Source organism: Zonotrichia leucophrys, chromosome 23 (genome assembly GCF_028769735.1).
Source record: "Zonotrichia leucophrys gambelii isolate GWCS_2022_RI chromosome 23, RI_Zleu_2.0, whole genome shotgun sequence".
Classification (NCBI taxonomy): domain Eukaryota; kingdom Metazoa; phylum Chordata; class Aves; order Passeriformes; family Passerellidae; genus Zonotrichia; species Zonotrichia leucophrys.
Window position 1 is genome coordinate 1,527,252 of NC_088192.1, and position 26,278 is coordinate 1,553,529.

General features: G+C 54.2%; 1 protein-coding gene across 15 annotated transcripts in view; it reads right to left on the bottom strand.

Annotated features, from left to right (window-relative positions):
• MACF1 (microtubule actin crosslinking factor 1) overlaps positions 1-26,278 on the bottom strand; it is a 155,106-nt gene that overhangs the window by 82,921 nt on the left and 45,907 nt on the right. For 6 of the 15 annotated variants that reach the window (XM_064731779.1, XM_064731783.1, XM_064731782.1 and 3 more), the window contains exons 1-31: positions 23,354-24,486; positions 19,809-19,975; positions 19,010-19,122; positions 18,812-18,918; positions 18,339-18,458; positions 18,138-18,233; positions 17,779-17,906; positions 17,605-17,698; positions 16,277-16,431; positions 14,604-14,880; positions 13,766-13,894; positions 13,459-13,536; positions 13,212-13,373; positions 12,561-12,665; positions 11,365-11,460; positions 10,932-11,057; positions 8,606-8,758; positions 7,992-8,146; positions 7,533-7,659; positions 6,935-7,118; positions 5,788-5,957; positions 4,687-4,865; positions 4,378-4,516; positions 3,737-3,930; positions 3,411-3,573; positions 2,868-2,951; positions 2,661-2,768; positions 1,912-2,010; positions 1,518-1,670; positions 1,330-1,418; positions 807-942 (exon numbers count right to left, since the gene is read on the bottom strand). In XM_064731779.1, the coding sequence (XP_064587849.1) occupies positions 807-942; positions 1,330-1,418; positions 1,518-1,670; positions 1,912-2,010; positions 2,661-2,768; positions 2,868-2,951; positions 3,411-3,573; positions 3,737-3,930; positions 4,378-4,516; positions 4,687-4,865; positions 5,788-5,957; positions 6,935-7,118; positions 7,533-7,659; positions 7,992-8,146; positions 8,606-8,758; positions 10,932-11,057; positions 11,365-11,460; positions 12,561-12,665; positions 13,212-13,373; positions 13,459-13,536; positions 13,766-13,894; positions 14,604-14,880; positions 16,277-16,431; positions 17,605-17,698; positions 17,779-17,906; positions 18,138-18,233; positions 18,339-18,458; positions 18,812-18,918; positions 19,010-19,122; positions 19,809-19,975; positions 23,354-24,418 (5,151 nt within the window). In that variant the 5' untranslated portion in view covers positions 24,419-24,486. Of the gene's footprint in view, positions 1-806; positions 943-1,329; positions 1,419-1,517; positions 1,671-1,911; positions 2,011-2,399; positions 2,510-2,660; positions 2,769-2,867; positions 2,952-3,410; positions 3,574-3,736; positions 3,931-4,377; positions 4,517-4,686; positions 4,866-5,787; positions 5,958-6,934; positions 7,119-7,532; positions 7,660-7,991; positions 8,147-8,605; positions 8,759-10,931; positions 11,058-11,364; positions 11,461-12,560; positions 12,666-13,211; positions 13,374-13,458; positions 13,537-13,765; positions 13,895-14,603; positions 14,881-16,276; positions 16,432-17,604; positions 17,699-17,778; positions 17,907-18,137; positions 18,234-18,338; positions 18,459-18,811; positions 18,919-19,009; positions 19,123-19,808; positions 19,976-23,353; positions 24,497-26,278 lie in introns of those variants that run through there. The other 9 variants (XM_064731792.1, XM_064731793.1, XM_064731784.1 and 6 more) reach the window with 4 other exon arrangements.

A 26,278-nucleotide genomic window follows, 5' to 3' on the forward strand; every position in this document is an offset into this window, starting at 1 on the left:
TCTGAAACACCTGGAATGTGCTGTAAAGTCCAGTTTGGAGCAAAACACTACATTTTTAGGTGAAAGCTGGACATAAAGATATCAAAAAAAGCAGCTCTGCCACCTTCTCCCCCATGAGTGGCTTGAACAGGGCTTCACTCACAGACCTGAGAGCCAAAACCTGCATCTCACAGCCAGATGTGAGCAGGCTGTTGCTTCAGGGTACAGGGAGCCAGCAAGCAAACACACAAAAATATCCATTGACACATGAATATACACTTAGAGAACAGGCACACGTAAATCTGTGAATGACAGCTGGAACAGAGGCAATAAGGATGCGCTCCCAGCCCTCCCTGCAAGGATGGGGCTGGTGGATGTGCACAGGGAACAGGTCCTGAAGGTCCCCCAGGTCAGATGAGGGGCTGGATAATGTAATTGCCTTCCACAAGGAAGAGAAAAACCCTTGGCCAGACCCTGAGGCCGCGTCAGTCCCACCTTCCTGCAGTGGGGCTGAGCCCTGTGAGCTCACAGGACACAGATTTCCTCATGGGGACATTTCCAGGGCAGAATTCCATCTGCCACCCTGCTCACCAAGCATGAGTGAGCCTCGTGCAGGGGGCAGAGCCCTGATGGCAACCAAAGCACAACTCTCACAACAGCTCCTGCTTGGCCTCCAGGCACCACCAGATGCTTTGGGTGGCCATGAACAGGAGAAAAGGCTCCTGCAAGAGGCTGTGAGTGGCCAGAGGCCAGAGAAACACGACAAAATGAAACCTTTTGCACAGCCTGAGGAGTGGACAGGGCTGAGCATGGAGCTCAAGCAGTACCTTGTGCTCTGTCTCCTGAGCCAGCTGGCTCTGGAGCTGCTGGAGCTGCTCCGTGGAGTTGCTGCAGAGAGCCTGGTAGGTTTCCTTCAGAGCACCAATCTGAGCAGAAATCTGGTCCTTTTCTGGTTGGGAGAGCCTGCAAAGGAGAAGGGGAAACATCTCAGGGTGCTGGTCAAACCAGCTCCACAGAATTATCACATCCTTCCAAGCACAGGAAAAGGCCAAATCTACCATGAGTCCCTTCCTCTCCCTGCCCAGCTCAGCTAAAACCTGCCAGGATAACCAACCTGCATTGTAACAACCAAATCCTCAAATATACGTGTCTGCATCTCAGCTAAAGAGGATTAATATTGCCCCACAGCATAAATGAGTGCACATTTCACAGATCTCATTGCAGACAATAAAGAAGAAAACTGTGGCGTGCAGCTCATTGTTTTTAACTGGAGTCAGGCACTGGATCCCATGGATCCACAGCTCTAAGGAATCTCATTCCAGCCCCTGTTCCATCCCCGGTCACACTCACTTGTGGCTGTGTTTTGCCAGGAAGATTTGGGAGGTTTTGATGGCCTCAGAGACCTGCTCCTTCTTTGCAGTCAGCTCCTCATTCAGGGCCTGGAAAAAAAATGTAAAAGTGAAAGAAAGCAGCTTAATGCAGCTGTGCAAAAAAGAGCAGAAGTTAAACCTCAGGGCCTGGTGTCAGCCCTGCTTTACCTGCTGCTCTGAGATGGATTTCTCAATGTCTCCCAGCTCTCTGCTGCCAGCAGCAGCTGCCCTGCCCTGCACACTCTGCTTCAAGCCCAGGGCCCAGCCCAGGAGCTCCTTCACCTTGTCCACGTGCTCCTGCTTCTCCTCCTCCACCACTTTCTGCAAACAGAGCAGGGAGGAGGAAGACAACCACGTCAAAAGGGAGCTCCAGAGGGGGAGGAAGGGGAGATGCTGCTCCCTCAGCACGGAGCAGCATCCTTGGGGATGGAGGGGATGTGAGGGATGGAGGGGATGTGAGGGATGGAGGGGATGTGGGGGATGGAGGGGATGTGGGGGATGGAGGGGATGTGGGGGATGTGGGGGATGTGGGGACAGGTCCAGGGGTGCCCCATGGCCTCACCTCCTCCTCCTCCAGGCGCCGCAGAGCGTCACTGATGTACTTCACGTGCTGGGTGGTCAGAGTGACCAGGGCTGTGTAACGAGTCCTCAAATCCATGAACTGCCAATGGGAAAAAAACAGAGGGAAAAGAGGGTGCATCAGTCCTGCTGGCAGATCCAGTGTCACCCTTCACAGAACATGACATGGATGAGGCACCTCTGGCTCGGGAACCCCCCCAGGGCACCTCTGGCAGAGCTGGGATGGCACCAATGGAATGCAGCCAGTCTGCTGGGGAGGGTGGTGGTGGTGGCCACACAAGGCATGCTGCACGACACTGGAGCGAGGGGACACTCCTGCCACGGACACTGGGGCGGGTGCTGGACTCTCACAGAGGGCTGCTGGGATCTCTGATGTATCCACACAGAGCACACAGGAGCTCGGCTCCCTACAGGGTTCTCATCCCAAAGATGCACACACAGCAACACTGCATGGTGCTCTGGTTTATTTACCTCGAGCAAGGCTGGAGGGCTGAGCCGACCCTGCTGGATTTGACCCAGGGGTTCCCAGGAGGCAAGGTATGGCATACCTGGTGCTTAGGGCACTAAGCCATCCTCTCTGGCTATTGGAAAAAACAGCGAGGGTGGAAACTTTATTTATACAAGAGAGTTGAGCAGGAAGGAGCTCATTTTCACAGAGGCTGCTGGGTGGTTTTGCTGGGCGTGGAAGAAGCCCCCAGAATGTCCCCCTGCTGAGCTGAGGTGGGTTCCTACCTCCTGGGTGATGGCATCTGAGGAGGAGAGCATCCGCCGGCGCTTCATGGGCGACTTCTGCTGCGACTCCACGAAGGCCCTGTAGGTCATCAGCTGCAGCTCATAGTCCTGGAAAGGTGGGGAGATGTGGAGCCTGTGAGATCTGCAAACTCTGCCAGGGCTGCCCCAGCCCAGCCCAGCCCAGCCCAGCCCAGCCAGGAGCTGTACCTTGACAGCAGCCGAGTATTGCTGGGAGAATTTCTGACACTGGTCCAGCTTGGCTTGGTTCTTCTCAATTTCTGCAGCCAAAGCCTTCAAGGGAATTCAAAGCAAAAATGGTTGTCAGAATAGATTAGCTGAGTTGTTGCCCAGAGAAGCTGTGGATGCCACGACCCTGGAAGAGTTCAGGGTCAGGTTGGAGCAACCTGGAATAGTGGAAGGTGTCCCTGTTCACAACAGGAGGATGGAAACAAGATGATCTTGGAGATCCCTTCCAACCCAACCTTTCTGGGATTCTATGACAGCAGCCATGGGGACGTGAGCAAAATTCTGGTTCACATCCCTGCACTTTTGGTTAAAATCTTTACACTCTCCAATTTTTCACGCAAGACCTGATCTGCACCTCGAGCCAAGCAGAGCTCCTCCACTTCCCAGACACCCAGCTCAGGCCTGCAGCCTCTTCCCTGCTGCTTCTCATATTCCCAAGCTCAGAGAATGACAAGAAGTGACACGGCCAGGGCAGCAAGCAGACATCACGAGCTCCTGCCTCACCGTTTGCTGGCTGAGCTGCTCCGACAGCACCCGGCTGTCCTCAGCCTGGCCGGGCTTCATCAGCTCCTGCTGGGCTGTGATCTCCTCAATCCACTGGATCAGGGCGCTGTGGCACTGCCGGTAATCGCTCAGCACCTCCTGGATGCTCTCCAGCTCCGTGTGGCTGAGAGAAAAACACCACAGGTAAGAGGAGAAGGGAGGGTGAAATGCCACCACCAGGGTGAAATCCCAGCCAGAAAAATTTCCCCTGCACCAACCAAGGCTGACCCGAGGTGTCAGCTGAAGGGTGAGGGTAAAGGTGGCAGAAGAGGAAGGAGGTTTCTCACCGGGTCTCAATTTGGGCGCAGACTCGCTGCCAGCGGTCCCACAGCTGGCTGCCCTTCTCCTGGAAGCGCTCCAGGTCGATGCTGCGCTCCTGCCTCAGCCTGAACAGCTGCTCCCCCACCTCCTTCGCCCTCGCCATCTCCTCCTCCAGCCTGGAGAACACGGAGCCCTTGTCCTTCACCTCGCCGAGCCATTGCTGCAAAAGGAGGCAGCACCGGGTCAGTGTCACCGAAAGCAGAAGGGACCAAGGCAGGGATGTCCTCCCAGACAGAGGTGACACAGCTGGGAAGGGGTTAATGGGTTTGTTTTCCCCTTCTCCTTAAGCTGCAAAGAACTGGGAGGTGTAGAATGAAGGGAAACACGCTCCCAGGTCAGATTGCAGACAAAACACAAACCACAGCAGCTCCTCTACACTCACAAAGCAATCAGGGCTCTCACACCAGCAGCACAAAACCCTCTAAAAATGTACCAAGGCAAGAAAAACGTCCCACAGTCCAAATGCAGCAGAAAAAAGGAGAGACACTGCTCCTAGTCCTAAACACATCCATACTCTTAACCCTAACAACCCTCTCCACCCCCATCCTATTTCCACCTCAAGAACACCCCCAACACAATGACAGCCAAAACCTTCTTCATCACCAACCTGCAGGGCCGCCCTGTGGGTGTGAATGGCTGCCAGGTCAGCAGGAACAGCCTCCTCCTGGCTCAGCTTCACCTCGTAGCCCTTGACCAGGGATTCTGCTCCCTGGGTGCTGCGGATAATGATGTCAACCGTCTTCAACCTGGTGAAATCAAACAGAGCACAGTGACATCCCAGGCGTGGCACAGATCTGGAAGGGGATGCATTCAGTTACACCCACCACAAGGTGTGTTGGTAAGACAGGATAAGGCCTTTAGTGAACAGGGAACACTCAAAAGGGTGTTTGGGAACAGAGGCGCATCCCCAACTCACTTTTCCAGGTAGATGGAAGACAGCCCATGGGTCTGCTCCATCTTGTTCACCACCAGGTCCAGCTCTGAGCGCAGCTGGGGCGTGCTGGGCCCGGCAGGAGCTTTGTCCAGGAAGCTGTAGCACCTCTCAGACACAACCCTGAGCTCCGACTGCAGCTGCTGCAGATCCTCCTGCGTGCGCTGCAGGGCAGGGAGAGACAATGAGAAAGGAGAGACCAAACAGGCAGGGAAAAGGCAGGGAAAAAGGGAAACAGGCAGGGAAACAGGGAGGGGAAAAGGGAAGGAAAAGAGGGGGAAAGGAAGGGGGAAAGGAAGGGGGAAAGGAAGGGGGAAAGGATGGGGAAAAGATGGGGAAAAGACGGGGAAAAGACGGGGAAAAGGAAGGGGAAAAGGAAGGGGAAAAGGAAGGGGAAAAGGAAGGGGAAAAGGAAGGGGAAAAGGAAGGGGAAAAGGAAAGGGGAAAAGGAAAGGGGAAAAGGAAAGGGGAAAAGGAAAGGGGAAAAGGAAAGGGGAAAAGGAAAGGGGAAAAGGAAAGGGGAAAAGGAAAGGGGAAAAGGAAAGGGGAAAAGGAAAGGGGAAAAGGAAGGGGAAAAGACGGGGAAAAAGGCAGGGAAATAGGCAGGGAAAAAGGGAAAAAGGCAGGGGAAAAAGGCAGCAGAAAAAAAAGGCGGGGAAAAAGGCAGGGAAACAGGCAGGGAAAAAGGCAGGGGGGAAAAGGCAGGGGAAAAAAAGGCAGGGAAAAAAAAAAGTCAGGGGAAAAAAAAAGGCAGGGGAAAAAAAGGCAGGGAAAAAAAAAAGGCAGGGGAAAAAAAAAGGCAGGGAAAAAAAAAGGCAGGGAAAAAAAAAGGCAGGGGTAAAAAGGCAGGATTGCCCTTGGCAAAGCAACTGGTAGGAAATTAAGCAGGCTGTCCACCTGCTGAGCTTCCCTGATGCCTTCTGCATGGTGAGATTCCCTCAGACCCCGAGATTCCCTCAGACCCCGAGATCCCCTCAAACCCCGAGATTCCCTCAGACCCCGAGATCCCCTCAAACCCCGAGATCCCCTCAAACCCCGAGATCCCCTCGCCCACACAGAGGAGCCACGGCTGTTTTTGGGCCTGACCTCCTGCTCTGCAATGCGCAGGGTGTTCTCCTGGATGGTGTCAGCGTCTGCCCGGGCGCTGCTCGGGGCCTGGATGCGGCTCACGAGCCGCTGCTCGCACTCCTCCAGCCGCAGGCGGACGTTCCTCAGCTCGGACAGGTACGTCCTGGCCACGGTCTCATCCTTGTCCTCTGCAAGGCAGAGACACACACAACAGCAGCTCAAGCACCGCTGGTCAGGAGCTGTCCCAAACGGGACCTGCTGGAATGCCTGGAGCCTCTGAGCATCTCTGCTCAGATGGAAAGCACCTCAATGAGACACCAAGGAAGGTGTTTGGAATGTTTTCCATTGAGGAAAACACCTCAATGGAATCATTAAATCAACACCTTAATTACATCACTAAATCATCTCCTTCTGGAAATGAGTCCAGCCACAGGACCAAAGTCCTCGCTCCTGGTGGGACTCATGGTGTCACAAGTGCCACCACCATGTGTATTTTCCCAAAGACTAACTGCAGAAAAGAGCTCCTTGCTTGGAATGCATCCCCTCTGCCAACACTACAAGGGGAAGAGGACTCAGTGTCACAGACATCTTTTATGGAAAATCCTTTCCTTAGGATTTTTCCTCCTGAGAAGCTGAGAGGCCTCAAGAACAAAATGTAAACATTGATTATCTGCTGCTGTGGAATGCAACAGGTAAATCTGTGATTGGTCTCATGTGGTTGTTTCTAATTAATGGCCAATCACAGTCAGATGGCTCAGAGCTTTTGTTATCATTCCTTCCTTTTCTATTCTTAGCCAGCCTTCTGATGAAATCCTTTCTTCTATTCTTTTAGTATAGTTTTAATATAATATATATCATAAAATAATAAATCAAGCCCTCCGAAACATGGAGTCAGATCCTCATCTCTTCCCTCATCCTCAGACCCCAGTGAACACCATCACAGCTCAGCAGCTCAGCTGAAGCTGCAAAGCCAAGGCCTCTCTGCAGGAGCAGTGCTGGACAGAGGCCGAACACTTGCATGGATAGATGGAGGAATAACGAGAGCAGCTGCTCACACCATCAACCAGCCAGCTCAGGGAAAGGAGAGCACGAAGCCATGCCATAAATCCTTTGTTTATGAGCTCGCACAGCTCCTGGTGGAAGCAGCAGGCCCTTTGGGGCTCACCGTTCTCCATGGACTCCAGCAGCTGCCGGATGTGTTCCTTGGAAGACTCCACTTCCTCCTGCAGGCGCAGCCGGTCCGACACGGAGAACAGCTCTGAGTCGCGGCTGTCCTGCAGGAAATCCTCGTAGTGGCCCTGCAGGCTCTTCAGCGCTTGCTGACACTCCCCCTGAGCCAAGGATCTCAGCTGCGAGTGGAAAAAGAGGCACGTCCAAACATCAGGAACAACGTCCTGAGCACCAGCTGAGCCGCCTTCATCTGCCCAAGGAGTATTTCCAGAGGGGGAGAGAAATCCTTGTGCCTCCCCTCAAGCTGTGCTCACTCCCTAATGAAATGCTCAATCTCTCAGCAGCAGCAAACTCCTGATGCTCTTTTTACTGGGAAAAGCTGCAATCCTTTTGCACAGCATCCCCAAGCTTTGGTTTTCAAGGTGTGAATTGTTCCTCTTTTCCCCACTGCTGTAAACTGTGACCCTTTTCATGGCGTGCACTGTTCCAGGTGTAAAGACCCTTGATTTCTCCACTCCCTGATTTTCCCTCTCTCTCTGGCCACACAAGAGAGCAGCAGAACCCCAGAAGCAGGCAGGGAAGTTCCTCTGTACCTTTTCCATGCTGAAGCTCTGCACCAGGGCTATGTCCTTCCTCAGGTAGTTCCAGGAGATGAGGCTCTTGGTGTTCATGTGCAGCTGGTGCCAGAGAGCCATCACCTTCTGGTACAGCTGCTCCACCCTGCAAGGGGAAAGGAGCAGCTCCATCAGCCCAGCAAACCCAGCCCTGACCCTGTTAATCCTCCAGCCATCCCTGGCAGAATGCAGCCCATCATTCCAGTGACCCCAGTCTGGCACCACACAGGGAGTGATGCTCCTGCTGTTCAGTGCCAGAGATCCCTGAGGGGATCCCTCCTCCCAGTTTGTCATTTTTTTCATTTTGCAAGCTACAGCAGCAGTCTCTGCAGTGGAGTTTGCAGAAGGATTCCTCTCCTCACCACAAACCACTTCCACACCTCCATCCCCACCCCAACTCTGTCCCCTCCCAAGCCACCATCCCTGTCCCCAAGTTACCTGTTGGCCATCTCGATGGCCTCTTTGTTGGGTGGGGGGATCAGGAAGCAGACAGAAGGCACCATGGCCTCGTTCCCTGTGGGGCTGATCACCTTCCACTTGGTCCTCTGGGAATTGTCCTCCAGGACACACTCGTCGTTCCTGCAGATGGTGATCTGCAACAGCACCAGCACCCATCAGAAACCAGCAGCAGGGCTGTGCACGCCCGTCCCTGCTGCCAGCCCCTGCCCTGGGGCTGAGCCAGCTCCCAGAAATGCACAGATGGATGTGTTTTAATGGAGCAGCAGCCTGGGGTGGTGCCAGGCAGTGCCGGGACAGGAAGGGACAGGGGAGTCACAGGGAGGAGCTGGCTGCCACCCACGGGCTTGTTTGGCTCTGCATGATGAAGCCCATCCTCCTTGGAAGGGGAAAGGACCTCCAGCTCCTGCCCAGAATAAATCTGAGACGTGGAAATGTGCTCCAGGAAAAACACCCCTGCTGTTTCCCTCCCCCTGCCTTCCCCCTCCTGCTTCCCATTGACAAATCCTACAGCTTTCATCCCAAACCACCCCAGGTGTCACTCTTTGTCCCTGCCTTCCCTTCCCAAGTGCCAGCAGCACCCTGGCAGCCCTCACCTCGATCTGCCTGTAGTCACAGACAGCCTTGATGGGGATGGTGCTCCTCACGGCGTGCTCTGGGTTCCTGGGCCGCAGCTGGACGATGCTCTTGGAGCGTCCCACCAGGCTGGCCACGGAGCTCTTGGACTGGATCAGCTGCTCCTTCTCATCCTGGCAGGGACAAGGAGCATGGGCTGCTCAAGGAGGGTCTGTGCCAGGCTGCTCAGCTCGCCCCCACCCCAGTGCTGGCCTGCAAGGGCTGAGCAAACACCTCAGGAGGCTCCCGAGGTGGGAAGAGGGCTCAGGAGATGGGATGGGGCATCACTGCTACTCCCACTGCCCTGCAAAGCCACATGCACGCCTCTGCCTCTCTGGCTGGTAGGACAAGAAAATGTTTTCTTTCAAAAGGGTAAAAATAAGAGAGAGAACACAACATCCACCAAAACAAAGTCGCAGGAGCTGTGAGGGGCTGAGAGCAGGACAATGCCCAGCCCAAAGCTGGGGATGTTTGGCTGCCTGCAGGAGAGCCCAGGGAAGCATGCTCCCTCTCTAAAGCAAAGGATGAAAAGGTGTTTAAACCAATGGCTGGAATGGGAGATGATGAATTATGGGGATCAAACATCTCAGGAGAAAGGGCTCAGGGTGGAGCAATCGCACAGGCCTCTGGCTTTGGGGAGAAATCTGCCCAAGGAGGAAACTTTATTCCTACAAATCCCTGCTGGGTGTGGTGATGGCACCAACCAGGAGGGGAATGGTGGCAAAGCTCCCCTGGAACAGCCTCTGGAGACATGTGCAGATCACAACACTGGCAGCTCGTGCGAGTAGTGACAGCTCAGCCCCTGCTGGCTGTGGCAAAGGTTTCAAAAAAAAGGATCCCAGAAAAGGTTCTCCCTCATGCTTGGTACTCTGGGGTTGGTTAGTGTGCTAAGACAGTGGAGGAGAATTCAATGGTTAAAAAAAATTCAAATTAAATAAAATTTAAATAAAAGAATAAATGATTAAATAAACTACCTGTGCCTGTCCCAGGGAGCATGATTGGAAGAAATACAACTTTAACTTATCAGGTAAGAAAGAGTAATATAGCTGAGCTCAGGGCAGCTGCCCCAGCCCTGGGTTTGTGGCCACTCTCTGGCTGCCCAGAAGAGCCTCTCCCACCCCAGATGTGCCAGGGCTCCCAAACACAGATCCTGGCTGCTCCAGGTCCTGGCAGCACCAGAGACAGGCCAGGAGAACCCTGAGAGAGGATGGGGGAGCCCCCAGTGCTGATGCACCCATCACCCCCGGTTAGGGCACCCCAGAGCCACTGGGGACACCTTGCTGTGCCCTTCTTGGTGACCACCTGCCTCCACACCTCAGTGTCCCCTCCTGGCCCTGCCACCACAGCTCAGCACTTCAGCCACAGCCCAAATCCTCCCCTGGCCCTGCTGATGCTTTGCTCCTTGGGGGTTGCTTTTAGGTTGGTTTTTTTCAGGCCAAATCAGGCAAAAAAGGTGACAGTGCCACGGCCTGGGCTCTGCTCTGCTCAGCTAAGCCAGGCCACGTGCTCAGAGATCAGCCAGGCTGCCCTGGCTCTCCCCCCATCCAGCAGCATGGATTAGCACAGGATTTGGGCTGGATAAAGAGCAGGCATTGCTGCACCAGCTCCAAAGCAGAAGCAGGAGCACCCTAAGGGCTCATTTGTCAGCAGGACTCGAGCAGGATGGGCATGGCTGGGGCAGGAGCAGCTCAGGTTGTGATCTTGCACAGCCTGCTCCTCACCCTGAGGACACAGAGAGGGCAGATGGTGCCTCTGAATGACAGTGGCCAACTCCAGCTCCACCACACAGCTGCAGCTCAATCAGCAGCTCCAAGGGCAAGCAAATCACTGCCTGAGGTGGAACACACACCAAAGGAACACTGTCGCAAACAACTTTTATGAAAAATCCTTTCCTTAGGATTTTTCCTCCTGAGAAACTAAGAAGCCTCAAGAACAAAATGTAAACAATGGTTATCTGCTGCTGTGGAATGCAACAGGTAGATCTGTGATTAGTGATCTCGGACACAGATTCCGAGCCACAAATCTTTGTTATCATTCTTTCCTATCCTATTCTTAGCCAGCCTTCTGATGAGAACCTTTTCTTCTATTCTTTTAGCATAGCTTTAATGTAATATTTACCATAAAACAATAAATCAAGCCTTCTGAAACACAGAGTCAGATCCTCATCTCTTCCCTCACCCAAGAACCCCATCACGGAACACAAACCACATCCCACCAAGCTGTGGGCATAAAGAGCTCAGTTCTCCCTGGGGAGCAAAGAGGTGTCCCTGTGGAGCAGAGCAGGTGCTGGGGTGTCAGAGGACCCACCATGGAGTCCTGCAGCAGGTCCTCCAGCCGTGTCAGGCTCGTGTTGTGGTCGCAGGAATATTTCCTTTTGATGGAGTCCTGCAGGTTGCGCAGGTACGTCTCCGACTCCCGGGCGTCGCTGAAGAACTGCCAAGGCAAAAAGGGTCACAGGAACCTGGATAAATCCCCTGGAGACAGGCAAGGAGCACCCCAAAGGCTCAGCCAGCAGCTCCTGACACTGCTCTGGATTTAGGGCAGGATCATCCCAGCTGGATGAGCAGAACTACAGGGAACTGTTGATCCCTTTTTCCCCTAGAAATGCCCAGAGAGCAGCTAACAGATATCCCAGAGGAAAAAAATCCCTTCCTCCCTCTCCATCAAGGACAACAGCAGTGTGAGGAGCTCATGGAGTGGGATTCAGCAGATGGGACAGAGGGAATTTGGCCTCAAATACCTGGAAATAGGCAGCGTTCTCCTTGACGTGCTGCTCCACGCACAGGCACAGCTGCTTGATCCACTGCCACTGGGTGTGCACAGCAGCACTGTAGGCCTGTGGAAAACACAGCAAAAAGCACTGGAATAGGGAATTCACAGCCAGGAGGGGCACAGCAAGGACACAGGAGCCTGAGGGAGGGACAGAAATGACCAAAATCTGGCTGCAGCCAGGAGGGTTTGGACACAGGAGATGGCAGACCCTGCCTCAGTGTCCCCATGTCACCCATGGTGCCAGAGGCAGGAACAGTTTTGCTTTTACCCCATGGAAAAGGTTCCCACAGCCCTTTGCTTCACCACCACGGTGTCCCTGGAAGCCAAGGCCATTCCCTGCATCGCCTCTCTGTGGGAAAGGCTCATTCTCTGTGTGTTTGTGTCTTGATTTGAGGTGGCGATTATTTGGGAATGGCCGCTTCCCAAAATTAAAAAGCCCCACCACTGCACTGATGTCCTGACACCACAAAACACTCCATCAGGCACTGTGGGGCGAGGCATTGAGTCTTTTAATTCCATCTGAGGTGATTTGATCCTTGGGAACCCCACAGCTCTGCCAGGCTCGTGCTCTGTGTGTGTTTGTGTCTTGATTTGAGGTGGCAATTATTCGGGAATGGCCAATTCCCAAAATTAAAAACTCTATCACTGCACTGACGTCCTGACACCACAAAACACTTCATAAGGCATTGTGGGGTGAAGCAGTGAGTCTTTTAATTCCATCTGAGGTGATTTGATCCTTGGGAACCCCACAGCTCTGCCAGGCTCGTGCTCTGTGTGTGTTGGTGTCTTAATTTGAGGTGGCGGTTATTTGGGAATGGCCACTTCCCAAAATTAAAAACTCCACCACTGCACTGATGTCCTGCCACCATAAAACACCTCATCAGGCACTGTGGGGCGAGGCAGTGAGTCTTTTAATTCCATCTGAGGTGATTTGATCCTTGGGAACCCCACAGCACTGCCAGGCTCATTCCCTGTGTGTTTCTGTCCCAGTTTGAGGTGGCGATTATTTGGGAATGGCCACTTCCCAAAATTAAAAAGCTCCGCCACTGCACTGATGTCCTGCCACCATAAAACACCTCATCAGGCACTGTGGGGCGAGGCAGTGAGTCTTTTAATTCCATCTGAGGTGATTTGACCCTTGGGAGCCCCACAGCTCCTGCTCACCTCCACGGTTTGCTTGGCAGGGTGGTTCTCCAGGGAGAGCAGCTCAGCCGTGTCCTGGAGGGAACGGAAGATGTCCTGCTTCTCTTCCAGCTCTGCTGTCAGCTCCTGCAGGAGGGAAAGCCTTCAAATCTCAGCTCTGGGACACCAGTCAGACCCTGTGTCCAACTAACACAGCGTGGAAGTTCTAAAGGAGGTACCAGTGGATGCCAGGGAATCCAGCATGGCACCACAGCCCCGCTCCCAACAGGAATCTGCCTCCAGTGTGCCAAACAAGCACTGGAAACCTGCCCAGGGACCTCTTCAGCTTCACACAGTGATTGTGGAAAGATGGGAATTTGTTTACACTGCTGTAAAGAGGAATCAATTTTCCTCTTTGGCTCAGACTCACCCCCCTCGCCCCCGCTAGTTCAAGACGCCTTGAGCTCTAAAATAATGCTAAAAATACATCTTTTGATGCCTTTTTGATTGCAATTCAATTGAACACACACATTCATTTCACTTCCTGCTCTGGGGAGAGCTTCCATCAGCTCTGTTCAGGCACAACAAGCTCGGGGAGCTGGGAGGGAGCATCCAGCCTCAGGATTTTGGGTCTGTCGGGAGCTGAGGGCTCCACAGAGGACCAAAAGCAGCACCTGCCCTCCCAGCACTCACCGAGAAGTAATTCTTCTTGGCTGCAATGTTGGGGTTGTTGTCACTCCAGTCGTAGGCCAGTTCCTCCTCCTCCTTCTCATTCAGCCAGATCAGCTCAGCAGTGGCCCTGGACACGAATCCGTGCAGGCTCTGCAGGTGCCTCAGCCTGAAGCTCGAGGTTTCCTGGACACAAGAATGGGTTATTATTCCTCCTGATGTTTTTTCCCCCTCTCCCTACCCTAGGAGCAGGGAGGGCCCCCAGGCTCACCATCAGTTTGCAGTACTGAGTCTCCAGCTTGCCCAGTGTCTCTGTGTAGCTGGCGCGGAAATTCGGAGACATTTTGCCCTGAAGGATGAGAAATGTTCTTGTTACCCACCACAGGACAGCATCATCCAGAACCCCATCCCCAAATCTTCCTCCACAGCTCTGCCTGAGGAAGGGGAGGGTGGAGAGGATGGCTCAGTGCATCAACCCAGAAGCTCCATCCTTAAAAATCTTCTTTGTCCCAGGAATGTGACCCACAAGGGCTGATCCCAAAGCCCTCATTTCCCATGCCTGGTGTCCCCCACCATACCTCATACATCCTGGCCTCCTTCACGCTGGATCCCAGGTCCTCCACGCTGGCATGGATGTGCCTCTGGGTCTCCAGCTGGGATTCCACACTGGGCAGGTCAGTGCCCCACTCTGCCCGCTCCAGCCTCATCTGAAACCAAGAGGGTCAGGTCAGCACTGCTCATTCTGCTCTCAAAGGGACACCAGGAATCCTCCCAGAGGGAAGAAACACCTCCCAGTCTTGGTGGAAGATCACCAGGATCCTCCCAGGTCACCCCAGAGGGAGCAAACACCTCCCAGTGCTGGTAAAAGATCCTAAGCCAGTGCTCCAACTCTGAATATTTCTGGGACATCCTACCCAAGCTTCCCACCCACGTAAGACCAAGTGAGTGCATCAGCACAGATCTGCTTCCAGCTTTGAAAGGTGACCAGAGACCAGCAGGACCCCAAGAGAGAAAACCCAGATCCAGCTCTGAAAGGCTCCTGTGATCCTCACTGGCCAGCAGGATCACAAGAGAGAAAACCCAACTCCAGCTCTGAAAGGTTCCTGTGATCCTCACTGGCCAGCAGGATCACAAGAGAGAAAACCCAACTCCAGCTTTGAAAGGTTCCTGTGATCCTCACTGGCCAGCAGGATCACAAGAGAGAAAACCCATCTCCAGCTTTGAAAGGCTCCTATGGTCCCAACTGGCCAGGAAGACCACAAGAGAGAAAACCCAGATCCAGACAGAAGTCTCAGATCTCCAAAAACTACAAGCCACCAAAGCAATTATTCACAGATAAAGGCAGGAGAAGGCCTGGGGGCAGCTTCCCCCATCAGCCTGAGCACAGGCAGGAGGTTTGGCCCAGCATCTCCTCACCTGCATCTCCTCCACCCAGGCCAGCAGCTCGTAGACGAAGCGAAGGCTGCCTTCATCTTCAGAGGAGGAGATGGCCACCAGCTCCGTCCTGGTCATGGGCTTCCTGAACCAGGAGGCCGAGGAGGTGTGGAGCCCCTTGGTCAGGGACTCGCCCTTGGGGTGTGTGGTGCTCAGCGTGGACGTGGGCACCAGCTCCAGGGTGGAGAAATGGCCCTTCCTGTACAGGTTGGTGCACTCCAACCTCAGCGTCACCAGCTCGTCCTTCAGCCTCATGGTCCTGGGGGAGCAAAAAAGGAGTGGGTAAGGATGGGAATGTGTCACAGAGTGACAAAACTATCCTTGGTCTCCAATAAAAGGAAAAAAAACCCAGAAGTTTCTCTCCTTGATTAGGTAAAGACACCTCACAGGACCTGGGGGACTTCACCTCAAACTTAAGGATGGCCAATTAGACAGAAGCCAAAAAGTTCCACCTAAGCAATTTACTAGAAAAAGAGAAGAAATAAACTAATTGCTTTTAGAGAACAAAGAAACTAATGGCTTTTGTGAGGTGTTTTACCAGGAGCAAGAACCTCTTGCACCTGGCTTGGTTTTTCTCTGTGAAGAGTTTGGTTATTTTGCCTTTTATTAAAACTTTTCTGTTTTCAACACTCCCACAGAAGCCATCCTGCTGATTTTATACGTTCTAAGGTAGCTGAGCTATCTTGGTGCAATATAAATCTCCAAGAGCTTATGAGACCTAGCTGGAGGTGACCATATATCAGGTAAGGAGATGGACATGTGAATCACCATATTTTCTGAAAAATCCCTTTGCCAGGATTTTCCTCCTGAGAAGCTGAGAAACCCCAGAAAAAAAAATGTAAACAATAATTATCTGATTGCTGGGAATGTGGTTTGGGGGTTGCTTACCAACAAGTTTGATTGGTTTAATGTGAATTGTTTTAACTTAATAACCAAACCTAGTCCAGCTGTGTCAGACTCTCTGGTCAGTCATGAGTTTTTATTGTCTAAGCTTTTGATGTCTTCTTTCTCTTTCTTTAGTATAGTTTTAGTGTATTATTTTCATATAATATAGTATAATATAGTATAGTATAATATGATATAGTATAATATAGTATAATATAGTATGGTATAGTATGGTATAGTATAGTATAATATAGTATAGTATAGTATAGTATAGTATAGTATAATATAATATGGTATAATATAGTATAGTATAGTATGGTATAATATAGTATAGTATAGTATGGTATAATATAGTATAGTATAGTATGGTATAATATATAAGTATAGATGGTATAGTATAGTATAATAATATAGTATGTATAAGTAATAGTATAAATATAGTATAGTATAATATAGTATATAAATATAGTATGTATAATATATATATATAATATATATAATATAATATAATATAATATAATATAATATAATATAATATAATATAATATAATATAATATAATATAATATAATATAATATAATATAATATAATATAATATAAATATCAGCCTTCTGACCACTTGGGTGTCAATTCTCATCACTCACTTCATCCTGCGAACCCTCAAAACACCACAACAATCGGTGACCACACAGAGGGGCTGTGCAGCCCCCGAGGGGATGTGCCCCACACAGAGGGGCTGTGCAGCCCCTGAGGAAGCTCCTCAAGCCCACCTGAACACCAGCTCCTCCAGCTGGTAGTAGTTCTCGTCGCGGAGGATCTGCACGTCCACCTGGAGCTGGCGGATGAGCCCCTCGCTCTCCTGCAGGAACGCCACCACGTCGGCCTCGTGCTGCACGGGCTGGCCTGCCTCCAGGTGAGCAGCGTCCTGAGGGGACAGGGGACACTCAGGGACGAGCCCCCTCAGCCCTGCGTGGGGCTGAGAGTCACAGGGTGCTGGGTCACAGCATCTCCTGTCATCGCCCCATGTCACATCCTTCTCCCCATCCTTCCTTTCTCCCCCAACACGGAGCTGCTCCATGGCTGGAGGGCAGAGAGCTCCTCTCCAAGTGTTTTTCTGCTCCTTAAATTGGTATTTTTTATGCTCCAGGTGGAGCTCTCCAGCCACACCTGCAGCTCCAAAAGAGATTTTGGTGGTGGAGCTTCCCTTGCCACACCTGCAGCCCCAACTAGAGATATTGGTGGTGGTCCGTTACACACATATTTTATGAAAAATCTTTTTTGTTAGGATTTTTTCTCTTGAGAAGCTGAGAGGCCTTAGAAACAATAATTTTCTGCTCCTGTGGAATTCAACAGGGGCATCTTTGATTGGTCTCATGTGGTTGTTACTAATTAATGGCCAATCACAGTCCAGCTGTCTCAGACTCTCCAATCAACCACAAAATGTTATTATCATCCCATTCCTTTCCTTTCAAGCCTTCTGATGAAATCCTTCCTTCTATTCTTTAGTGTAGTTTTAACAAATCATTTTCTTTTAATATAATATATATCATAAAATAATAAATCAGCCTTCTGAAACATGGAGTCAAGATTCTCTTCCCTCATCCTGAGACCCCTGTGAACATCACCACAGTGGTCCCTTCTCCTTGCCCACTGGGGCTCCTGGTATCTCTTTTCTCCTACAACAAAGAAAATCTCTTCAGAAACCTGCTCCCTACCCAGGGTCTGCCACTGAGTCCTTTCCACCAGGCAAATAAAACAGATTTTGGGGGTTTTAAGCCTCATTATACAACAAAAAAATATTCAACAAGCTTTTCTAGAAGGTTTGTTCTCCTCTCTGCAGATGTCCAGCCCCACTTGCTGCATTCCCAGAGACAAAACCATTCCCCATCTCCCTGTCCTCAAGGTGATCCATGGGATCACCAAATATCTGCCACCACCCCTACAGCACCTCTGGGACAGGCTCAAGGGCAGAAAAGAAAGGAAAACATTCCAGGGGGAACCCACCAAGCCAGGCAGAAGAGAGGAGAGCAGATGGGTACAAAACAAGAGCAGGAAAACAAACAAATCAATAAAACCAGGAGGGGCAAACCCCACTCACAGCCTGCAGCGTGTTCTTGGCCAGGGTGAGCTTTTCCTCACAGCTCAGAGCACCATTCTGGATTTTGTTAGCGATTTGTAGCAGCAATTCCAGCCTGCAAGGACAGAGGGAGGTGAGGGAGGGTTTTGGGCGAGGAAGGAGCAGGGATGGCCCTGCCAGGGGCACAGCACCCACCTCTCCACCGCCGGCCGCAGGAGCTTCTCGCGCTCCAGCATCTCGATGATGAGCTTGCCCCACTCCTCCTCCACGTCGTTGGGGTGGTAGCCCTGGGGCAGCTTGATGCGCCCAAACTCAATCCAAACCTGGGGGAAACATCAGCAGGATGGCATTTCCCACCTCTGCCTTGAGATTCCAGCAAGGGAAGAGGGGCTCTGCCTCCGCTCCTGCAGAGTGCTGCTCACTGCCTGGTTTATCCTGAGGGGTGTTCCCACTTCTCCACTCCAAAATAAACCTGAACTGAGCTCAGTTCAGCCTTGCTGAAAAAGCACAGCATTCCCACCTACCAGCCTCTGGCCAGCCAGGATGATCCTTACCTCTAGCAGTTTGTAGAGCTCCTCTATCTGTCCTTTTTCCTGCTCTTTTGCTGGGATTTCAGTTTCTTTGAAGTGTATGTACTGGTTATAAAGTGCCTGGGACGAGAAAGGCTCATCAGGAACCACCCTGGGGATTGCCACCACCCATCCCTCAGCACTGGACACAGCACACACTGAGGAGAGACCTCGTCCAGCACCTACCTTTAGCTCTACAGGGTTCTGGGGGAAGGATTTGTCTGACATGAGTATCGTGTGCTGCTTGATCCACGAGATGAGGGACTCCACGCGGGTCTGGTACTCCAGCCACCTCGAATCCACCTCCTGTGGGGCGAGAGTGTCTTTGCAAGCACTGCTGGTGGGCAAATCACAGAGAACTGAGGTGCTGCAGGGTGGATCGTGTGCCAGGGCATTCCTGCTGTGATGCCATCCCAGGTACAGGGAGGAGGAAGAGGAGGAGGATTCTCCTTGCTGGTTGCTCTCTCTAAGCTCAGCTTTTTTCCTGCTGTGGCCTTACAGACACCCCAGCAGTTCACAGGGCAAACACCATAATGGGGTTCTCCTCCTTCTCCTCAGCCCTTTTCCACAGGGAACAGCCCCTTCCCCAAACCCTGCCCAGAACCCCCAGCTGCCCCCCAAAAGGCTGTCCCAGCCTCCCAACCCTCAGCAGTGCTTACGATGGCGCTGATCCCTTCTCCTCCCTCGGGGACTTTGGGAAAGGCATCGTAGATTGAAGACACATAAGTTATCACAGATTTCTCATCTGGAGAGGGAACGTCCACATCTGGAAGGAGGGAAGCAGAAAGGCAGTGAGGAAAGGAGTGGGGAGAGAGGCTGGCACGTCCCTGCAGTGGTGTCACGCCCTGGGCACCCACCTTCAGCATCCAGCAGCCGAGTGACCCCCAGGCGCTCGGCGATCTCGAAGGCCTGCTCCAGGTTCTCCCTGTTGCTCTGGATCTGCACCCTCTCCATGTCCACCAGATCTGGCCTGCAAGACACACCCCAGAGTCACAGCCAGCACCAGGAGGGCAGGGCAGAGCATCCCAGGTGGGCATCGCTGCCATGGGTGGCTCCCAGGGGTGGTCTGAGCCCCCCTCTCCAAGGGGACTGGGCTGCAGGACTTCCCTGTCTCATCCCCTTTGGGAAGAGGGTTCAGACTGCAAGGAAAAACCTCTTGTTGCCAGCTGGGGAAGAAGGAATCAGGAGAGGATTAACTGCTGCTTGGGAGACCTCCAAGATGCTTGGATAAAAGCATGGATGGAAGTGCTGCTGTTCACGGAGAGCAAAAGGGCAGCACTGCAGCACTCAAGAGTTTTAAAGCTTTTTGTTCCTGCCTCTATCCCCAACCCCATTAAGATTTTTTTTCCTGCAACCTGATGTGTCTTTTGCTCATTCCAAGCATCCCCCCCTCCACAGCTACCACCACCACCACCAAAATCTCTTGCTGGGGCTGCAGGTGTGGCAGGGGAGCTGCACCTGGAGCACCCTGTTGTAAAAAATACCAACTTAAAAAGCAGGAAAACACTGGCAGAAGAGAGAACTCCAGGTATAAAAGACATTGCTCCCTGCCACATCCCCAAGCACTCCAGCCCATCACTGAGCACCGTGGTGGGCAGAGACCCCTGGGAGACCCTCAACCCTCCTCCCACCCTCCCATTGCTGCTCCCTGCCCACCTGTATCTGTGGATGAGGGCGTTGAACATCTTGCCATCGCTCCAGCAGGAGGAGAAGTTGGTGCACTTCAGCCCGATGTAACCTGCTGTCACCTTCTGTGTCCACAGCAGGAGCTTCTCCTTGGCTGACATATCCCCCAGCTCCCCGCTGATGTAGATGTCAGAGATCTGCAAGGAAGCAGCACAGCCATGGGAGGATGCAGGAGCAGGGAAATCCACCAGGATTTCCTTGCCCCAGACCTGGCTACCAGAAAGGGCAGGAAGCAATGTGGTCACCATGGGGAGAGGGGACACTGTGGAAGGCCAAGGAATTTGGGAAGGGATCACAGGATCTGTTTGGGCAGGCTGGAGATCCAAACAGACATTTTCCAACCCCATTTCACAAGGCCACCAGGGGCTGCTTGGCCACACAGCCCAGCCCAGCTGGGCCAGGACACGAGCTGACAGCTCCAAACCCCAGCTCCCAACAACCAGCAGAGCCACTCCCTGTGCCCCATCCCTGTCCCCACAGACAGGGACACACCTCGCTGGGAACACCATGTCCTGGCAAGAGGAGGCTCCAGGCAGGTCCTTTCCTGCCTCTCCCTGCTCCAAACACGCCGTGCACCCTCCTGTACTCTCACTGCTCCTGACCAGCACCCTCAGACACCTGGGGCTACTGGAATGGTCACCACTGCCACCCAGCAGCACCAAAGGTGGGCAAGGAGAAGGGACCACCACCAATATCTCTTGTTGGGGATGCAGGTGTGGCAGGGAGCTCCACCTGGAGCATTAAAAATACCAACTTAAGAAGTGGGAAAACACTTGGAGAGGACACGGGTTTCTCCCTGACTTCCAGCCATGGAGCAGCTCCATGTTGGAGCAGCACCCAGGGTGGGCAATGAGAAGGGACCACCACCAATATCTCTTGCTGGAGCTGCAGGTGTGGCAGGAGAGCTCCACCTAGAGCACCCTGATATAAAAAAAAAACAACTTAAAAAGTGGGAAAACATTTAGAGAGGACGACTCTGACCTCCAGCCATTGAGCAGCTCCACAGTGGGGGAAAAGGGAGGGATGGGGAGAAGGATGTGACATCCCCTCTCTGCCTGGTTGGTGCCAGGGGTGCTGGTGCCAGGGGGTGCTGGTGCCAGGGGGTGCTGTGACCCAGTTCCCAACCAAAGGCAGCGCCAGTCACGGACCCCTCAGACAGGGCTGGCTGCGAGTCCCAGACTGGCACGTGACGCCACGCACGTGTCCCCGCATGCCAGCAAATTCCTGACTGGCACGGCTTCCTCCTCACCCTCCCCTCCCCAGCTCCCCACTCGGTACAATTACCTCCCCTTAATTAAGGGCAGGACAAAGGGGAGGGTGGGAGCCACTCGGATTTTCCAGGGTGCTCACGGAAAATCAACGCAGGCTGTTTGCTCCCCAAATTCCTCCTCCCAGCACTGCAGGGAGCAGGTGTGCCAGCACCCAGCCCTGAAAACACCCAAATCCCTCCCCAAAACACGCTCCAGCTGGGTGCTGGCAGCGCTCAGGGCTGTCAGACATCCCTGAGCAGGCAGCAGACAGGGACCTGCGGGATTAGCAGCGTCTGTCCCGCCCCGCCGGTGTCATTGGTATGCTGCAGCTCACCTCCCTCTCCAGCCTGACACGCTCATCACACATAGAACTGCTCTTTGTCAGCTGCTGCCACGCTGCCGGAGCTGCCTTTAACTCCTCCAGCCCCGGGGCTGCCTTTCCCCCTTTCCCCAGGGATGTCAGGAGCAGGCACCTGCTGGCAGAGCTGGGATGGATGGGATGATGTGCTGGGTGAGCAGCAGGATGGGACCCTCCACACCTTCAGGGAGGACCCACAAAGCTCCCTCTGCTCAGCACCTCTTTATTAATTACCTGATGGCTCTTAATTAAGAGCAGAATTAACCCTGCTGTGAACCCACCCACCAGCTGTGCCCCACCTGGGCTCTGAAGCAGTGCTGCCCATCCAGGAGCACTCACAGCACCCAGATCTGAGAAATCCTTTATTTTTAATCGCTGTCACAGCACTGGGGGTCTCCAAGCACTGGGCCTGCTCCCTGAGAGCATCCTTGGTGGAAACTCTCCCAGAGATGTGCTTATGGAGGTGCAGGGTGCGGCACCAGCTCCACCCTCCTTTCTTCACATGTCTGTGACAGGACAAAGATTTAGGGAGGCACCAGCAAGAAAAGAGACTGGAAACTCACAGGAATTGGGGCCAAACCCTTCCAGCATCAGCTTTGTTCATCAAGCAACTGGTGGCAGGATGCTGAGGGCCACATGGTGGCTGTGACAGCGGCCCCAACCTGGCAAAGGCATCCCTTGAACCACACACTTGTCCTGGGGCATTCACAGCTTGGCCAGACCCAAGGACACCTTCGCCCACGCTGTCACCCCCAAAACAGCGACCAGCAAGCAGCAACGGGCTCTGAAACACAGCACCATCCCCTCCTGCTCCTCCTGGAGACCCCTCAGAGCAGGCAGAGCCCCCAGGTCTCCATATTCATCCTGCTGCCATCCATCCTGCACGGGCAGCACGAATGAGACACCCCAAATTCACACCCTGAGGGCACGAGTGGCAGTGGTGACAGCAGCCACCAGCCGCACCCTCTGCATCCAGGAGCTGTCACTGCCAGCCTGCTGTGCCAGGAGCAGGGACAGGACAGCTCAGTCCCCAAGGGATGCTTTCCCAGAGGAAAGGGAAAATCCTCAAGGAGCTTTCTTCCCCAGCATCCTGCCACCCTGCCAGGACAGCTCACTCCCCAAGGGATGCTTTCACAGTGAAGGGGAAAATCCTCAGGAGCTTTCTGCCCCAGCATCCTGACACAGCACGAGATTGCCCCATGGCTGAAACGACCATGCCCAGGAGCCACCAAGATTTGGGGTCCACTGAGCCAAAATCACCATGCCCAGGAGCCAGCAGGATTTGGGTTCCCTGAGCTGAAATGACCATACCCAGGAGCCAGCAGGATTTGGGGTGCCCTGAGCCAAAATCACCATGCCCAGGAGCCAGCAGGATTTGGGGTGCCCTGAGCCAAAATCACCATACCCAGGAGCCACCAAGATTTGGGGTCCCTGAGCGAAAATGACCATGCCCAGGAGCCACCAAGATTTGGGGTGCCCTGAGCCAAAATCACCATACCCAGGAGCCACCAAGATTTGGGGTCCCCTGAGCTGAAATGACCATGCCCAGGAGCCAGCAGGATTTGGGGATCCCTGAGCTGAAATGACCATGCCCAGGAGCCAGCAGGATTTGGGGATCCCTGAGCTGAAATGACCAAGCCCAGGAGCCACCAAGATTTGGGTTCCCTGAGCTGAAATGACCATACCCAGGAGCCAGCAGGACTTGGGGTCCACTGAGCCAAAATCACCATGCCCAGGAGCCACCAAGATTTGGAGTCCCCTGAGCCAAAATCACCATACCCAGGAGCCAGCAGGATTTGGGGATCCCTGAGCTGAAATGACCATGCCCAGGAGCCAGCAGGATTTGGGGTCCCCTGAGCCAGATCCTCCCACCCCACTCCGGAAAGGGGGCACACTCACACACTGACCATTGCTCCGGCTGTCCCCGAGCTCCCCCTGCAAGCCCGGCCCTCCGGAGCGAGCCTGAGGCCACCATCAGCGGGTGCCACCGTGCTCCCAGCAGCTGCGGTGCCCTTGGCCGGCCGCTCGCTGCCGTACCCCGAGGAGCTGCGCGCCGCGCTGCCGCTCAGGGACGAGGCGCTGCGGGACGCCGCCGGCCCGGCCCCATCTCCCTCCGACGGCAGCCCCGAGCCTCTCCCCACGCTGGGGTTCTCCAGCTGATCCACCATGGGGGACGGCGTGGACAGCTCGGACACGGTGCCCGGCTCTGCTGCGGAGGAGGAGGAGCAGGTCCAGGCGGTGCTGGAGGTGGGATCATCGCTGCCTCCTTTCCCCCAAGCATCCCTGGGTGCTGGTTCCAGGCTGGGCACAGGTTCATCGCTTCCTCCTTTCCAAGCATCCCTGGGTGCTGGTTCCGGGCCGGGCACGGGTTCATCGCTTCCTCCTTTCCAAGCATCCCTGGGTGCTGGTTCCCGGCCGGGCACGGCGCTGGCCGGGGACAGCAGTGTCCCAGCACGGCCATCGGTCCCCGCGCGCAGCGGCAGCAGCACAGCCCGGCAGCTGCCGCTCCTCTGCAGCTCGACCAGGCGGCTCACTGCCTTCTCGCAGTCCTTGTCGGCCGGGTTGTCCAGCAGGCGGGCGATGACGGTGGTGCCTTCCTCCCGGGCAGCTCCCGCCACACCCGGCCGCTGCGGCTCCAGCACCAGGCGCGCTTTCTGCAGCTCGCCCTGGAAGCGCTCCTTCACCTGCACGATGATGCCGGGATGCAGCGCACCCAAATCGGCGTCCCGGCTGCCGGAGGGCTCCTCCTCCCCTCCCTCCTGCCTTGGGGATGCCTTCGCTTTGAGCGCCTCATCCTCATCCTCGGCCACCTCCAGCGGCGGCGGCTCCTCCTGCGGGGCCGCCTCGGGCATCGCTCTCCTCTTCCCTCTCCGCCTCCGCTTGAAGCGCACCCTTTTTTTGGGAGACAGCGGTGCCTTCTTCCCCGCAGCTTTTTCCTTCTGCTCTTTAACGCAGCCCAGCGAATTCCCCATCTCCCGCTGCTCGGCAGGAAGGCAGCTGAGCGAGTCGCCGGCTCCCGAATAAATCCCAAGCGGGGCTTCATCGGATCCGACACCGCGTTCCACCGAGCGCCCCTTGTCGCCGTCCCCTCCCGCCAGCCCTGCCGCCACCGCCGCCGCTCCAGACAGCCATCTTACAGCCTGGGCGCTGCGAGAAGACAAATTCAAAGCATCTCACTGCAGTTCAGAAATCACTTGACCTAAAAGCAGAGGGAGCGGGGATTGGCTGCGGCGTCCTTCTCTCCAAATATGAGGTAATTGGAGCACGGCCCTTGCCAACACAAACAGGGGGGAGCAGGAATCGAGGAGGGGAGTGGGAGAGGCTGGGGAAGACGGGGATAAAACACAAAACCTAAAGGAAGGTTGGCCAAGGTAGAATAAAGGAAGGGGTGGGAAAGAAATGGGAAGGGAAAAAAAAAAAAAGAAAAAAAAGCAGGGAGGAGTCAGAGTGACTCTGCATGCTCCGCAGGGCTGCTTCTCTCCAGTTCGCAAGGTTTGCTCCTTAATTCTTAATTCTTCATTCTTCATTCTTCATTCCGGGAGCCCCAAAAGCCCAACTGATGTGCTGCCAGGCTCACCCAGTTTGGGGCACAGAGGTGCCCTGGGGACCAGCATCGCTCCAGGGAGCTGCAGCCAGAGGGTCCCAGCAGGAACGGGAATGGGAGGATGATGATGCTGCCCAGCCCAGTTCTGCCTCTCCCCTGTGGTTCCTGCCCCAAACGCCTCCCAGGGCAGGGGCTTGAGGGGTATGAGCACCCCAACTCTGCCTGCCAGCTCAGAGGGACCAGGGCAGGGTAACACGCACCAAAAGTGGGGGTGAGGCAAAAACTGGGGACATAAAGATGGGGGGACTGAGCTGAGCCCCAGGAAGCAGGGAAACATTCAATGAGGAAATGCTCAACGAGGGAACGCTCAACAGGGAGCAATCCAGAAGATGACTAAGGGAAAACAGTGACCACAAGAGCTCTCAGACATGAGGAAAAGCCCCCAGGGCACTGGGGCACCCTCCTCATCTTCACCACGACAGAGCTGGCAGAGCCTGAGCTCCACAGCAGCACCATCCCATCCCCAACCCCTCTGGGGCTCTCCCAGCCGCCTGCCCCCAGGCAGCAGCACTGGGACACTAAGGGAGATTAAGAGGTTCACAATGGAGCTACAACCCCAGAAAAAATCCCGTTAGTGCAGCAGTGGGAGCAGGATGCACAGGCTCACCAGCACCAGCCCTGCTCCTATGTCACCCACACCAGAGTGGCAGTGTCCCCTCCCAGCCATGGAGGGCACCCAGGACCTCCTGATGTCCCTCTCCTGCAACAGGATGAGGCACCAGGATGACCACAAGGACAGCAAGGACGAGATGCCACAGCCAGGGCCCCACAGAATGACAGTGACTCATCAGCATGCAGAGCCTGACCCCGGCTGCTCCCAGGGCCAAAGCCTGGGAAGAGCCCTGTCAGCAGCCTCACACCCAGCTCAGCCCATGCTGACCCCAAAACCCTCTCCCTGAGGCACTGCCCAGCCTCCAAAAAATACAATTTTCCAGTGGAATCTTCCTTAAGAGCCTCACAGCCACACTAGTCCTGCCTGGAAGAGCCCAGCAGGGATAAGGCAGGGAGCTGGGATGCAGAAAATCCCACAGAGCTGATGCCACATGGCCAACGAGCTGCTGGCAGCACCAAACCCCAAATGCCAACTCACTGATGGCCACAGGTCACCCCCTGAGGCCACCAAACCCCAAATGCCAACTCACTGATGGCCACAGGTCACCCCCTGAGGCCACCAAACCCCAAATGCCAACTCACTGATGGCCACAGGTCACCCCCTGAAGCCACTAAA